The sequence below is a fragment of the Eulemur rufifrons genome, chromosome 28 (genome assembly GCF_041146395.1).
Source record: "Eulemur rufifrons isolate Redbay chromosome 28, OSU_ERuf_1, whole genome shotgun sequence".
Taxonomy (NCBI): Eukaryota; Metazoa; Chordata; class Mammalia; order Primates; family Lemuridae; genus Eulemur; species Eulemur rufifrons.
The window spans coordinates 15,162,005-15,177,013 of NC_091010.1; the positions used below are offsets into that span (position 1 = coordinate 15,162,005).

Sequence of the window (15,009 nt, forward strand, 5' to 3'; positions counted from 1 at the left end):
TTTCTAGGGGTTTCTATGAAACTTTGTGAAAACCCTTTAACCGTAGACATTTTAAAATGGATTTTTCTTAATTTCCAGAGGCAAACATGAAACATACTTATGAATAAAATCTTTGCTATTAGTATCATTTGAAGTAGAAGTTATGTTTTTGCATTCATCCTGTGGAAGCATTGTTCTCGAAATGGGACTGTGTCCTCGGGGCCCAATTAAAAAAACCAAATGAGGATATAAACTTTCTAAACAAAGGACACAGCTGAAAATTGCATCTGGCACCAATCCTAACTTTTTGTTTGTCCAAAATTGTCCTTTGAGCTTAGGAATTTTTAAGACAGTCTAGGGAGTTTTCCTTTTACATGCTTTATAAGCATATTATCCTTTCTGGGCAATCGATTCCAGATACAGTCCAAATGCAGCGTTCTGATGTAAAACATTCGAGCCTGGATGAGTTGTTTGTTGGTAACCCTCGCTGCGTCTTCTAGTGACACTGGAGATCTCCAGCATTAACCTGATTTGGGCGAATCAGTGGCGTCAGGCGAATCCTGGCAGTTGAGCCACCTCAGATGAGCCTAGTGGCTGCACCATCCTCTCCCCTTCAGCTGACTGCTGAAATTTGTTCGTTAAATCTTTGTGTAACAAGATAACCACTAAAATGTACTCTTCTGTCTGTAATTAAGATGTTTTTATAATTCAACATCATATCATTTTTAGGCTTCCATTTCTTCATTATTAACTTTGAGCTAAATTGATGATTTTGAAAGTACATTCCTGGGCCCAAGCATTTTCATAATTCACATGCATATGCTTCTCTATTGTGTAAGATTCTGCTACGAAATGGCCAGCTTCCCCAGCCCTAGCTAAAGCGAAGGCAGTCCGCTGCTGTTCATGTAAGCAGCTGTGTTAGTGGAGTGACCTCTAGTCTCTGTTGACCACACGGCAGTATGGGCAGAACCCAGCACCAGATGACATGAACTATCAGTCAGAACCGGGGTGTAAAGATCCTGACGCCCAGTGTCTGATAATGACCATGGTAAATGTGCTGCTTCTTCACCAGACTTTCCATGTCATGTCTGACCCGCTGTAGCTTTCCTTTAATCATTTCTTCGGTTTTTTGCTATTGTTGTCCTTTTTTCAGTAATATTTTATGCTGTAGTTAACTGTCTTCTCTCCTAAGAGAGTATTATTGGTTATCATCCTAAGCATAAACTGCTGAGAGGAAGAGGGTATATGTTTTATTGTTTTCTAAGAAACAGTACCAATTTATAGACATACCCAAATTCTATTTATATAAATTTTCAAACTGAGTTAAAAATTGCTGTTAACTAGAGATTAGATAAGCTTATTCTTTTGCTTCTGGATAACACATATGACTTATTTCCTCTAATACTTTACAAAAGACATTTCAGGAAATCATAACTACTTGTGACCACACAAGGGACAACTTATTTTCATTTAATTATAGTTAAAGCATTGGGTGTTTTAGTCTCTCAAAATTTGTCTTGTTTATATTGCCCTTAGGCCTGGGAGAACCATGACATGCAAATGTAGTTGTTGCTACCTTTTTCAACAGAGAAACACCTAGGTGGTGGCACATACACAAAAAAGCCAGTTCTTGAGTTTAAGCACATTGAATGCATCTAGTTGCTATAAATTTGTTTTAGATACCTTTATAATTCTACTATTAAATGCTGATACTATTCTCTAAATTTCTGCCTAGGTCTGTAACCAGTGATGAAGGATCCATGAATGCATTCACAGGAAGGGGGTCACCTGGTAGGGGTCAAAAGACTAAAGTCTGTACCACACCTTCATCTGGTCATGCTGCATCTGGGAAGGACTCAAGCAGCAGATTGGCTGTTACAGACCCCACTCGGCCTGGTGCCACCACCAAAATCACCACCACCTCCACCTACATTTCTGCCTCTACACTTAAAGTTAACAAGAAAACCAAAGGGCTCATTGATGGCCTTACTAAGTTTTTTACACCATCACCTGATGGTCGCAGATCACGAGGTGAAATAATAGACTTTTCAAAGCACTATCGTCCAAGGAAAAAGGTCTCTCAGAAACAGTCATGCACTTCTCATGTGTTGGCTACAGGTACCACACAAAAGCTAAAACCTCCACCTTCTTCACTCCCACCCCCAACCCCCATCTGTGGTCAGAGCCCCAGTTCACAAAAGTCCAGCACGTCCACTTCCTCTCCCTCTCCCCAGAGTTCTTCCAGCCAGTGCAGTGTGCCCTCCCTGAGCAGCCTTACCACTAACAGCCAGCTGAAGGCACTCTTTGATGGGCTTTCTCATATCTATACCACTCAGGGCCAGTCTCGCAAAAAGGGACACCCAAGTTATGCACCACCCAAACGTATGCGTCGTAAAACTGAATTATCTTCCACGGCAAAGTCTAAAGCCCATTTCTTTGGCAAAAGAGATATTAGAAGTAGGTTTATTTCTCACTCCTCCTCCTCTAGCTGGGGGATGGCTAGAGGACGTATTTTTAAAGCAATTGCTCACTTCAAGCGAACAACTTTCCTTAAAAAGCACAGGATGCTAGGCAGATTAAAATATAAAGTGACCCCTCAGATGGGAACCCCCTCACCAGGGAAGGGGAGCTTGACAGACGGAAGGATTAAACCTGATCAGGATGATGGTAAGCAAAAGGTCAAAGCTCCAACCAAACCTGCGTCCCGTCCCTTTCTCCCCAACCCCCCAAAAAATAAACCAGTCAATTCCTATTTGTCACATAGGTCTTAGCTATTTCTCTTGTTCTCACTTCACTTTCATACAGAAGCAGTAAAACTTTGACCTTTTTCTAATGCTCACTAAACCTCCAAAATGTTGTTTTTCCAACTAATACTCTCCCACCTTTTATTATTTATTTCCATTCGTAGTAACACTAGGACCCCCAGATGCCTTCATAGCGTTGCTTATGGCTTTGTAGTCCCGCATGAGTAGCCACTGTCATGCTTCCGCCGTGTTCTCTCCCATGCCGCCTCTGCAGCCTCAGTGCTGCTTGGCCGTGCGCTGTCAGCGCTTCCTGCAGGGGGTATTCCAGCTCTTCATTGCCCTCTGCTCCATTGCTTTCTCATGACAGAGTTCATCCTGCTTTCGTCTTCTCAACAAAGCCTGATCTGTGACTCTGTGAAGTGTGCTTTTGGATGTGAGTGTGTCTGTGTGTGTATCCACCTTAGGGAGAAAACTGATTTCATAATTTCATTGAACAAATTGGCCCGTTACATTTGACACCCTTTATAAAACAAAAAACAAAAATGTGTCATTTGGACAAAGTGGTAGTATTTACTGTCTCCAAACTAAGAATGGGAATGCTATAACTAGACATTGATATAACGTCTAATCTTGGTTGAAAACTATGATTTTGCTTTGTATTGCTCTTACTTTCCCTCATATATTTTTAAAGCTGTAAAAAGATGACAGTGATAAATTCAAATAAAAACTTGGGTATAACAGGGAAAGGGTACTGCTGGATCTATGAGCAGTGCTTAGATGTAAAAGCTAATAGAGCTCAAACAAAAAGATCCCTATTTGCCCACTATGCTAATTTGGTACCATTTTGGTAATATTTGGTGGTTACTCATGATTCAAGTCAGTGAATACACTTTCTGCTGGTTTTAAATGACAGATACTGAAATAAAAATAAGCATCAAACAAGAAAGTACAGATGTAAATGTGATTGGAAACAAGGATGTCGTTACTGAAGAGGATTTGGATGTTTTTAAGCAGGCCCAGGAACTTTCTTGGGAGGTAAGGCCAGGATACCACGTTATAGCAACAAGTCTCATATGTGGCTTCTAACTATTAATATGCAATTACTGTGTTGATTTTGTAGAGGATCCCCCTCAAAATCCTTTGTGATTCTTTAATTGTTAAGATGTCATTTTTGTTGACCATACGTTCAAAAGCAATGACTTTGTAGAATTGTCTCCACTCTTAAATGTAGGTAAGGGATCAGTTGGTCTCACAAAATAGACCAGAGTAGCACTAGTTGAGACAGATTTCAAAAAACACTTCTAAGTGTGAAGGAATAGATTTCTGATTGTTTTTGCCTAAATCTAGAAAATAATAATTTAAAATCATTGACAAGAAGAAGAACATCACTTTTAAATTTACCAATGCTTCTTCCAACACAGATGGCCAGCCATATGAAAAATGTCTACTATTTTTAACTCTTTGGCATTGCTGAAAGCAATATTGTGTTTCGTGATCAGTTGTAGTCACTTTTAATTTTCTTGTCCAGTAATTTATTTGAGTGGTTCCACTTAAAATATTAACTCTACTTAAGTTATTGCCCCCCAAACATTGAAAAGTGAGGCTATTGGACTTCTCAAAGACAAATTTTTATGAATTATGAATTTTTTGTGTCAATAGACTATATTCAGTTTCTATGGCCAGTATTGTCAGGTAGAATCAGAATCCCCACCCCACTTCCTTTTTTGTGAGGTGGGGTTGTCTATAGGCTCTTAAGCTTTATTTTTTAGTAGCAGCCAGTTGGGCTAAATACTTCTGATGATTTCTGCCTTAGGAGTTATTGTATATTTCCATTTCTCATTCTGCCCCTATCAGGATGCTTTGTATTAGTTTTCCTTCAGCTAAGATAAGTGTCAAATTTCCCCCAATCATTAAGACTTGAAGTCCTTAAATAGTATCTTTTTTTTTTTTTGGCCTATTTCTGACATTCATGTATAAACACGACAAATAGTAGGCCATCATCTGAAAGATACTACTAAGTCTAAAGCCCTTTCATTCCAGATAGTAGTAACGCTCCCTTTTTTATTCAAGAAATATTTCTCATTCCACATCAGGCGCTGTACTGGACACTCCCATAATGATCAGGCAGGCAGAGTTCTTAACTTCATGTAGCTTACTTCATGGGAGTAAAAGAAATAAGAGGAGACAGATAGTAAACTGCAAAGTTCACAATTGATTATTTCATTACAGTTGGGACAGATATTACTTAGTAGAGGAACGGGAACAGAGGAACAGTAAGAGTGTTTAATAGCCATGTCATTTTATAACCTCAGTTTTTTAGGTTTCTTTTGAGACAGGGTCTTGCTGTATTGCCCATGTTAAAGATTAGTGGCCTGACCATAGCTCACTGTAACCCCAAACTCCTGGGCTCAAGCAATCCTCCTGCCTCAGCCTCCCAAGTAGCTTGGACTACAGACGTGCACCACTACGTCCAGCTAATTTTTCTCTTTTTTGTAGAGACGGGCTCACTGTGTTGTTTAGGCTGGTCTCAAACTCCTGGCCTCAAGTAGTCCTCCTACCTTGGCCTCCCAGAGTGCTAAGATTACAGGCGTGAACCACTGCACCTAGCCTCAGTTTTTTAATACATTGCAACAGATTGTTAAATCCAGTTCAATAGATATTTATATGTATTTATTTGTATCATACTTTTTTCCCATCTTTGTTATATTGTTTCTGAGGGTATTAGTTTAGTTTGTTATCTATGACTCTTTTACAAAGGTGATTATTATTTCACAAGAGCTTATAGTGTTTTTTTTTAACAATATGAAAATTCGTTTTCTTAATCATTAGTGTTCTGGTCTTAATAAGTTTTGACAGTCACTGGTAAAAGAACCAAAATGTAAGTGAAGTATGTCCTCTTCTCATACTTATATTTTATTATTTTTCTTTCTCTCTGACAGAAAATAGAGTGTGAAAGTGGGGTGGAAGACTGTGGCCGTTACCCTTCCGTGATAGAATTTGGGAAATATGAAATCCAAACCTGGTATTCCTCGCCTTACCCACAGGAATATGCAAGGTAATGGAATAAGCCTGGCAGGTATATAACTTTAACATCATATATGTGAGAGACGAAGAGTCTTTATTCTAAAGCAGAAAGTAGATGATTTTAGGAAATAAATTTTGGTAGTCGGCGTAAGTGCTTCTAAAACTATTGCTTTTGCCAGCACCTTTTATTTCTTGTTCTATGTAAATTCTTACACTCCTTAGTCACACAGGCATCGTAAATTTTGCCATTTAGCTTCCTCTCCTTGATTAATTGGCTGAATGTTGGTTTTATATGAAACCAAATCAGGGAAAAAAATGTAGCTATTGTAAAATATTTGGTAAAGTTTCTTTTCCAGTATCCTTTTTCATTTTCTTAATTTGGCCTGTTTTATCTCTGATTTCTGCCATTCTGTTTTTAAGGTTTGTACAGAAATTTAGCAAAAGAAGGAAAAACAGGATAAAGTAGATGGGAGTTCATAGCCTTCCTGAAATCTTTACTTTTAGAGCCAATTATGACTAACTTATTAAAAATGAAGAGAAAATAATGGTATCAGCATTTTCATTTGTCTTGAACTAAGATTAGCTGTGAGATTGTCTTGAACTAATATATCCCCAGATGGGTATATTATGAATAGATTCCTTCCATCAGCTACATCAGGGTACACTTTATTAATTACCTTATCAAATGTTTTAGTCTGCAAAGGTCTCAGTAAATATAAACTTGATTTTCTTCTAGAATAGATCTTTTTCTTTACCACGTGGTCTGGCCAGTCATGTAACTGGACAAAATGAGAAGGGTGTTCCAGAAGTTAAGTGGCAAACTAAGAGTCAAGAGTCTTGGTTTCTCTCCCCAGCTTATACCACTTGGCTGTGTGTTCTTGAACATTTTTTTTTAATGGGTAATCTTTAATTTGTATAGATAATTATAAGTCATGTGCTCTGAGAACTTTGAATAAAATAGGCACATAAGTGCAAGATTTAAAATTAATATTAACTGTTTCTGTTATCTCTCTCCAAAACCTTTTCCCCCTTTCTTATACCCCAAAGACCTTGCAAGTGCATGTAAACATTTTCTTACTCATTGTACCCAGCAGTGCTTATTTAAACATGCAAAGGGTACAAACAAGAAGTGTTCCTATTTTTAAGGTGGGGAAAAAAGTCAGCGGGGGAGAGAAGGCTATTTGTTTCTGAAAGAGACAGTAGATTTGGTAGAAAGCAAATTAGGTCTTTTGACACTTTCTGCCCTGCATTTACTGCCTTAGACATATATCAATCTATGATAATAACTTAAAAGTAACCTCATCCAGAAGTAGAAACAACTAAGTTCTAGGACTTCTCTGCCTCATAAATATGCGGGTAATTTTTAAAATAATAAATTCAATTCTCTCTAAGTTTGAAAAATTTGCATGGTCACCTGACAGGATAGCATTCTTATTGTCAAATTTTAGGGTGGTGTTTCCAAGTCTGATCTTTCTTTCTGTAGGATATTTTTAAGGAAAGAAATGATTTGTTCACAAAGTAAAGGCAGCACATATTATGGATTATATTGACAAATAGCGTAAGGTTGTTCTTACATTCTCTTTACTACTGGCTTTCTTTTCCTTTTTCTTTTCTTTTTCTTTCTTTTTTTTTTTTTTTAAACTATTTCAAATCTTATTATACAGCCCTTTATGACTTAGAGAAAATTGAAAATTGAAAATTAATTTCTCCCGCCGAACAGTACAATCAATCTGATAGATTCTCTGATTTTTAAACTTTAACAGATTACCAAAGCTTTACCTGTGTGAATTCTGTCTTAAATATATGAAAAGTAAAAATATTTTGCTAAGACACTCAAAGAAGTGTGGATGGTTTCATCCTCCAGCAAATGAGATTTACCGAAGGAAAGACCTTTCAGTATTTGAGGTAAGGATGTGTAAATAAAAGCTCAGCTTTTTGAAACCTAGTACTCCTAATTGTTGACCATGGCCTGATTTGTGTCTAGAAGGTACAAGGTATATTTAATTTTGGCATTGAAATTCAACTGCCCTTTAAAATATCTCCATGTCTTTGGAATGTTTATCAAACCATAATAAGCAACCATTTAGATTGACTAAGAATCCCTACTTCATCACATTATCATTTTTGTCTTCCCCCAAATCCCTGTCTACACCAGATATATTCACCAGTGAATTTATGATCTCCGCAGCTCTTTTTAAATTCAACTTTCTTTGGCAGGAGAAATTAGCTTTGTTCAGCAGCTCCAGCCAATGTCTGGCAGGTGCTCACTCTTCCAGGGAATTGAGCAGCTGTACATATCTCCTCAGTACACAACCACCTGTGTTTGCATCCACTTCTTGGCAGGGTGGATAATCCTTTTGGTGAGACCCCAGCAGATGTTGGGACTCCCCCACCACCCACCCATCTGGGTGGATGGCCACCCCTGGAGAACTCTGCTGTTCACAGGAACCCCTTGTGGCCATATGTCTGTCATTGTGGGTTTCTTGAAGACATTTTGTATTTCCAGAATTGATTTAGTAGCAGAAGGTCTTTGCCTTTATATAGTTTCATTGTTTAATTATGTTTCTGCTGTCAGTTTCAGGGATCCAGTTTAGCTGAGTCAGTTGTACCTTGAGGAGACCATACCTTTCTTTCACATTACTGTCTATTTACAGGGCTTCTTAATTCTCTCCTTTTATCCTCTTCCCTCTAAGTTGCACACTTCTGTCACCCTGCTTCATATTCTCCACCGCGACCATCTTGGTGTGTGCATTGTTTTTCATTCCTGGCTGCTTAGAACAAACCTTCCTTGTAGAGCAGACATGATGTTTTCTTTCTCTGAAATATTTTACTTTAGGATTCTCTCTTTTTCTGAATTGTTCAGACTGAAGTTTATTCTGCCCCACAGCTCTCTCTATTTCTGGCCTGCAATGTCTTGCCATTATGTTTAATAAAGGGAAGGTTATAGATTTCTCACATAGACCACGCTCCCTCTCTCAGACAGGGGCCCACTAGTTTTTCCCCAAGACTGATCAGAGAACACAGGAAACTCCAGCTGTATCTTAGGATTTTTTAAAGCCCTTCCTCCTGGTTGTACCAGGCTGTTTTGGCAAGCTTGAAGAAGGAAGGCAATTCTTACCGGGAAGGTTAGATGGTATGTTTTTTTTTTTTTTTTTGTTGAGACAGAGTCTCACTTTGTTGCCCAGGCTAGAGTGAGTGCCGTGGCGTCAGCTTAGCTCACAGCAACCTCAGACTCCTGGGCTCAAGGGATCCTCCTGTCTCAGCCTCCCGAGTAGCTGGGACTACAGGCATGCGCCACTATGCCCGGCTAATTTTTTCTATATAGATTTTTTTAGTTGTCCATATAATGTCTTTCTATTTTTAGTAGAGACGGGGTCTCGCTCAGGCTGGTCTCGAACTCCTGACCTTGAGCAATCCACCCGCCTCGGCCTCCCAGAGTGCTAGGATTACAGGCGTGAGCCACCGCGCCCGGCCTAGATGGTATGTTAATTCTTGCTAAAGGCTAGGCATGGGGTTTCTCAACCCGGACCCTATTGATATTTCAGGTTGGATAGTTCTTTGTTGTAGGGCCTGTGCTGTACATTGTAGGATGTTTAGCAACATCCTTGGCCTCTGCCCATTAGATGCCAGTAGCACAACCACCTCCTCGAATTGTGACAACCAAAAATGTCTCTAGACATGGCCAAATGTCCTCTGGGGGGGCACAATCACCCCCAGTGAGAACCACTGGCCAGAAGGAAAGCTGAATACATGTTTCCTGACCTTCCTGTTGTTGTTAGTGTTGGGATGCTGCCCAGCCAGCCCCAACCAGTTGAGATGACAGAGCTGCTCTCTGTTGAGGCTTCACTAATGTCACAAGTTCAGCCTTCCTGTTAGCTCCTTCCTTGATGCCTTGGATCTTTTCTTCTAACCAAAATCAGATAGAAATCACTGTTTCATTGTTTTCCAAAGGAAAAAAAACACAGTATTGGCCTTAAGTAATTATTAAATAAGTCAGCATGAGTCAGCATTGAGGTTGAAACTCTCACAAATCCATGGAAAGTCTTCTCAGAGCCAAGAGAATCTGTCTTGTTAGGCTGGTAAGAATGGTCTGCTCTTTCAGGGCAGGTGCTTTTGGACCATCCAGAGATGAGAGGGCAAACATCAGAAAGAGGTTTATAAAATTTATACAAATAAGGACTTGGATTTGATAAGTATCAAGGTCCCTAGTCTAGAATCTGAGTTAATACTTAGGAGTACAGCATGTGGGGAACTTTCATTTAGCAGTTTCCTAAGTAACTTTAGAAATAAATGAAGAATAATCATAGATTACTATTTTCCTATCTTTTCTTTTTATTCCTCTTGTATTAGACCTTTCACAACCGATCAAGACTTTTGCTTTGGCATTGTCATCTCTCTGTTTTTTTCTGGTTCACAGATATATGCATCTCCGTCTTTCCTTTTCTGTAAAATACTGCCATTTCCAAAAGGACCATACTCCCAAATACATAAAACCTTCCTTTAATTAAAGAGAGAATTGTATCCTCTGTGTCCATTGCCCATATTTGATTATGTTGCTATGTGTGGGACTTAGGTTATATCCAAGGGAAATAGTTATATGAAGTCTAAAAATAATTTGTGCAATATGAGAACCCATATGGTCCACAGGAGACCTGAGAATGGTCAAGTTCATTGTTAAAGAGCTCTGGTTAGCAAATATCCGTTTCCCCTAAGAAAAGTGCTAGAAACATACTTCTTGAATCTGCTGTGTTTTCTGTTTTTGACAAGTAACTACATTTGATCAAAGAAATTGGCATCTGTGCCTAGCCTCCTGTCTATAGCCATCAGTATCACAGCTTGATTCTTTTATTTTGAAGAGAAGTAGACTGTAATCATGGTAGTTATTGTAGGTTGAAATTCATATCACTTTCTCTGTAAGTATTCCCAACATAGAAATTTTATCTTTTCCAATTATATTTAAAATGATGCTTGGGATAAAACCAAAATGGAAGCCTCTTTGCTAATCCACACTTCTGGGGAATCAGAATAATACAGTTCATTTATTTCATTTTTATGTGAAGCCCTTTTGAGAACAACATGAAGTTTAACTTCTTTGAGAAATATTTTGATCTGTTTATATTTTTTAATACAGATTTACTTGGTTCAAATAAAGAGAGAACATGACTGATCATTTTTAACTCATCATAAATTGCAAGTAAACATTATTCCTTTGCTAGTGGTTTGGCCCTTCTTTAGATAGCATAAAGGGAAACTTAAGCTACCTTAAATTTACCCTAATTTAAGATAAAAGGTGGAATTCTGATTTGGCAGTGATAGCTGTTTTCTGGTTAACTATATTTATTTAATGAAGTGTTTTAATCTCTCAATTTAGGATTTGGAAATAAAACTGTATGCTTTCTGAAACCATATAGAAGAAACAATTTTATGTTGAGCAATATTTTTATGTTAAATAATGTTGTCTGTTTCTTTTTGCTAGGTTGATGGGAATATGAGCAAAATTTATTGCCAAAACCTTTGCTTGTTAGCCAAGCTCTTCCTGGACCACAAAACGTTGTATTATGATGTCGAGCCATTCCTTTTTTATGTCCTTACAAAAAATGATGAAAAGGGCTGTCATCTGGTTGGATACTTCTCTAAGGTAAAACAAGAGCCAGCATGACCTTCATTTTCTTTTTCAAAATGTTTTTGGTAGAGCCCAATTCTTTGAATAGGGCTTTTTTATGACTATAATTTGAATAAGTAACACATGTTTTTGAAAAGCTCAGGTTCTTGTTCAGAGTTCATTTAAAAAGACAAAAACAAAAACACTGTGCCTAGGAAGTGTGTAAAGGACCTCAGCACTGTGTGCTGTGTTGACTGTCACCATCCATGTGTCCTTATAATTGCTGCCTTGCAGACCACTTAGCATCTTTGATTTTCTCAATGTTAAGCTTGTTTGCCTTTTCCCTATAAGTGGTGTCAACATGAATATTTCAGTGTAATGTAGCATTTAAGAGGTACTTCTTCTTTCTCCTTATTGCTTTCCCTCTGTGATCAACAGTATCTCATTGAGTTAGAACATTGGCATTTGGGCTGTCAAGCTGATATAATGACTGATTTTACACTTTCATCTTTTATTCTCTGTGCTATTGTTTTAAGTTCTAAAACAATGTCACCTTTAGAAAGCCTAAATATCTCCGTCTGTTAGCATAGGGAAGATTTTGACATATTGAGGGGATATAGCTTTTTTTTTCCACTGGTTCAGAGCAATTCTCTTGCATTCTTCTGCTCAAAGGCTTCTGAGAAACAGTGACTCATATGCAGTAAAGAAAAACTAGGTTTGGAGGTGTGGGTAATGACCTTAATTTTTCTTTGGTACCTAGGAAATAGTTAAATGTACCAGGATGGCATATAAATAGAGACAATAATTATGAGACTTCTAGGCAGAAGGTAAATTACCCAAACTCTGCATTTTATTTATTTTATGGTATATTTTTTATATTAGGTAATAAATGAATTTTGATGAAACTGCTCTTGAGCAATATAAATGGAATACTTGAGAGAAGTGCCATTTTTATGGAGGATCAAAAGATAGACTATATACGAAGGTACTTATAAATTGTAGAATCAACCCAAACTTCTAAAATTAAGAATCAACCCAAAGATCATAAACAAAAATATTAATCAGGATAAATAACCACATTCATGGGAACCTGCCTCAGTGTTTTAATCCACGTATTTGGTAAAGCTTTAAAATGAAAAAGAAAGTTAATTTGCACATTATAGATTGAATAGATGACAGCGCGTTAACAGAGAATAAAATAATAAATCTATTTATATAATTTATAAAACTCTTTACCTTTTTTGTAGATTTGTAAAGATCTTTTTCTGCAAAGAGTTAAAAAGAATAGTGGTCATGATTGTCCTTCCTGTTAGAAAATCGTGTTTCCTGAAATGTCCGTGAGTTTAAACGTAGGGCTTAATGGTGCCTGCCTTCCTTATGCCGTGCTGTCCTGTTCCTGTGCCTTGCACTGGCCTCTGGGTACTACCGTGTATACAGTTGGTGGTGACTCTTGCAGTTTGAAGCTCTGCCTCTCTTCCGCCCAGGATGCCCAACATTTTACCCAGAACAAACTCAACTTTGCTCATTTTGTCACATTATCTTCTATGGTATGGCAACAGCTGCTGTCATTTCTTACTATTTCAGAATACTAATATCTTTTGGCAGTATAGTGAAACAAAGTCTTAAAAATAACCATGTTAAAAAACTAGATGAAATGAAACCGTATTCTAATGTGCCGATTAGAATGTGGAAGACTCTGGTCCTTTGGGGTTATTCTTAAGGTAAATCCTAGAGGTTATTAGAACAGCAGTTCAAGAATAGCCAGAGAGGGGCCAGGCTAACCTAGGAAGGTTCAGTGCAAATTGTTATATGCATATGACTTTCCAAGCACGTAAAAGATGACTCTAAACGAAGGAGCAGTTATTTTATCCATAGATTAGAATTTAGCTGTAGTAACATGTGTTAAGGGGGTGAAAAGGATCACTGCTGTATTGGATTTCAAAAAAAAACTCCTAAAGGTAAGAATAGTTCTGGACAAAGAAAGACATTGTATCAAGGATGAATTCTTTTAACCCAGAGTACATCTCTTTTTAGATAGAGTGACCTATTTGTCTAACTTTGCAGAGTAGACTAATTATTTGAACATTTGCCATTGATGTGCACATCCAGTGATGGACAATCTGTCTTCTTAGGAAAACACATTGTTGCTTCCTCTTCATTTTTCAGAGGCTCCGTAGACAAATATGCAAAAGTTGGGAGCGCATCTTTTTCACAAAGAAATCTTTAATTCCGCCCTGTAGGGTTTTTTCCACAACCATTTCCTATGTTCTTTCAAATAGGTTCATTAAAGATCTGGGTGTTCTGAAGTAATTCTTGGATGTGGTCGGTACCATTTGTGGTCAATCTTATTTGTGGTTTATATTTGGCCAGAGCATTCACAACCTCAAAAGCCTTTTCCAGATCTTCTCTGTGTAGGTTTTGGCAGCTTCTGTGTTCTCTGAATAAAATATTGCTGCTCTGATGCCACATCCCATGAAAATTGCAAATTCTTCTTTAAGTGTAAGAGCTGTTTCTCACCATATTCTACCTAATCTTCCTTCTGGTTTCAGACTGTTGGTAATATTTTGGTCTCACTTTTGTTTTGAGGCTTTGGGGTTTCTTGTTGTTGCCTTTTTTGTTTTGTTTTGTTTTCCTGGTTTGAAATGCAGATTAGTTATTTCTCTAGCTTTTTACTTTGACTTTTTATTCATAGGAGAAATATATTTGCACATCTACCCACGTGTATACTATTTTAGTTTCACTGGGGCATTTGCTCAAAGGCAGAAGACAGATTGCTGTTGCAGAGTTGTAGATTATTATTTGACAAGGTAGCTGGCTAAATCCTAACTTACTGTGCTGGGTGATGTTATTTTCTCCATCTCCCAAGTTACTTGAGCAAGGAAAGCATTTCTTCCATCCTGTCTGTATTTTGTTTCATTTGGTTCATATTTCCTTGGATTCTTTATTTGTTTTTACGATAATGACTTTCACAATAAAGATGTAATTGAGAGGTATGCCCAGAGTTGATGGTTTGTTGTTAGTTGATTGATTAACACACTAGGATTTTTCTGCTTAAGCCTGACCTCACCCATTGGCTCACCTTAGTGGACTGTTTTACAAGGACAGTGGCAGGTGCAGGGAATTGCCCACTTCAGCACAGCTCTGACATACTTGATCTGTTTCTCCTTCCCTCAGGAAAAGCTTTGCCAGCAGAAGTATAATGTCTCCTGCATAATGATCATGCCCCAGCACCAAAGGCAAGGATTTGGACGGTTTCTCATTGATTTCAGTAAGTGAAGTGCTTTATTTACTTTCATGATCCAGGGAGCTGATGGCTGTTACAGGAAACAGTAACACATAAAACTTTATTTAACCTACTTTATTGTTTTTATCAATAGATAATGGGTTTTCTATTTATATTTACATAGGTTAGAAAATCTTCCTCAAGTGAAAAATTTACTGCTGCTCAGTTATTGTACTCTAGGAAATTGAGACTAGATCTCTCGGCAGTGTCACTAGCTCACAAAGCCATTACCCTGAATGAACCGGCAGAATTACATTCCGTTTCGTGGTGCTCATGCTCATTAGCACCAAAAGAGGCAATTATTTGTGATTAAAGCTAAAGAGAGTGTTATTTAAAAAGATTTTCAGCTTTCTAAAATTCTGCCTCTAATCTATACA

At 37.8% G+C, this 15,009-nt stretch overlaps 1 protein-coding gene across 16 annotated transcripts in view; it reads left to right on the forward strand.

Annotated features, from left to right (window-relative positions):
* KAT6B (lysine acetyltransferase 6B) overlaps positions 1-15,009 on the forward strand; it is a 185,374-nt gene that overhangs the window by 133,873 nt on the left and 36,492 nt on the right. For 5 of the 16 annotated variants that reach the window (XM_069460952.1, XM_069460955.1, XM_069460957.1 and 2 more), the window contains 6 exons: positions 1,715-1,770; positions 3,637-3,758; positions 5,663-5,778; positions 7,511-7,652; positions 11,224-11,385; positions 14,524-14,617. In XM_069460952.1, coding sequence (XP_069317053.1) covers positions 1,715-1,770; positions 3,637-3,758; positions 5,663-5,778; positions 7,511-7,652; positions 11,224-11,385; positions 14,524-14,617 — 692 coding nt within the window. Of the gene's footprint in view, positions 1-1,714; positions 2,647-3,636; positions 3,759-5,662; positions 5,779-7,510; positions 7,653-11,223; positions 11,386-14,523; positions 14,618-15,009 lie in introns of all 16 variants that reach the window. The other 11 variants (XM_069460949.1, XM_069460947.1, XM_069460948.1 and 8 more) reach the window with 6 other exon arrangements.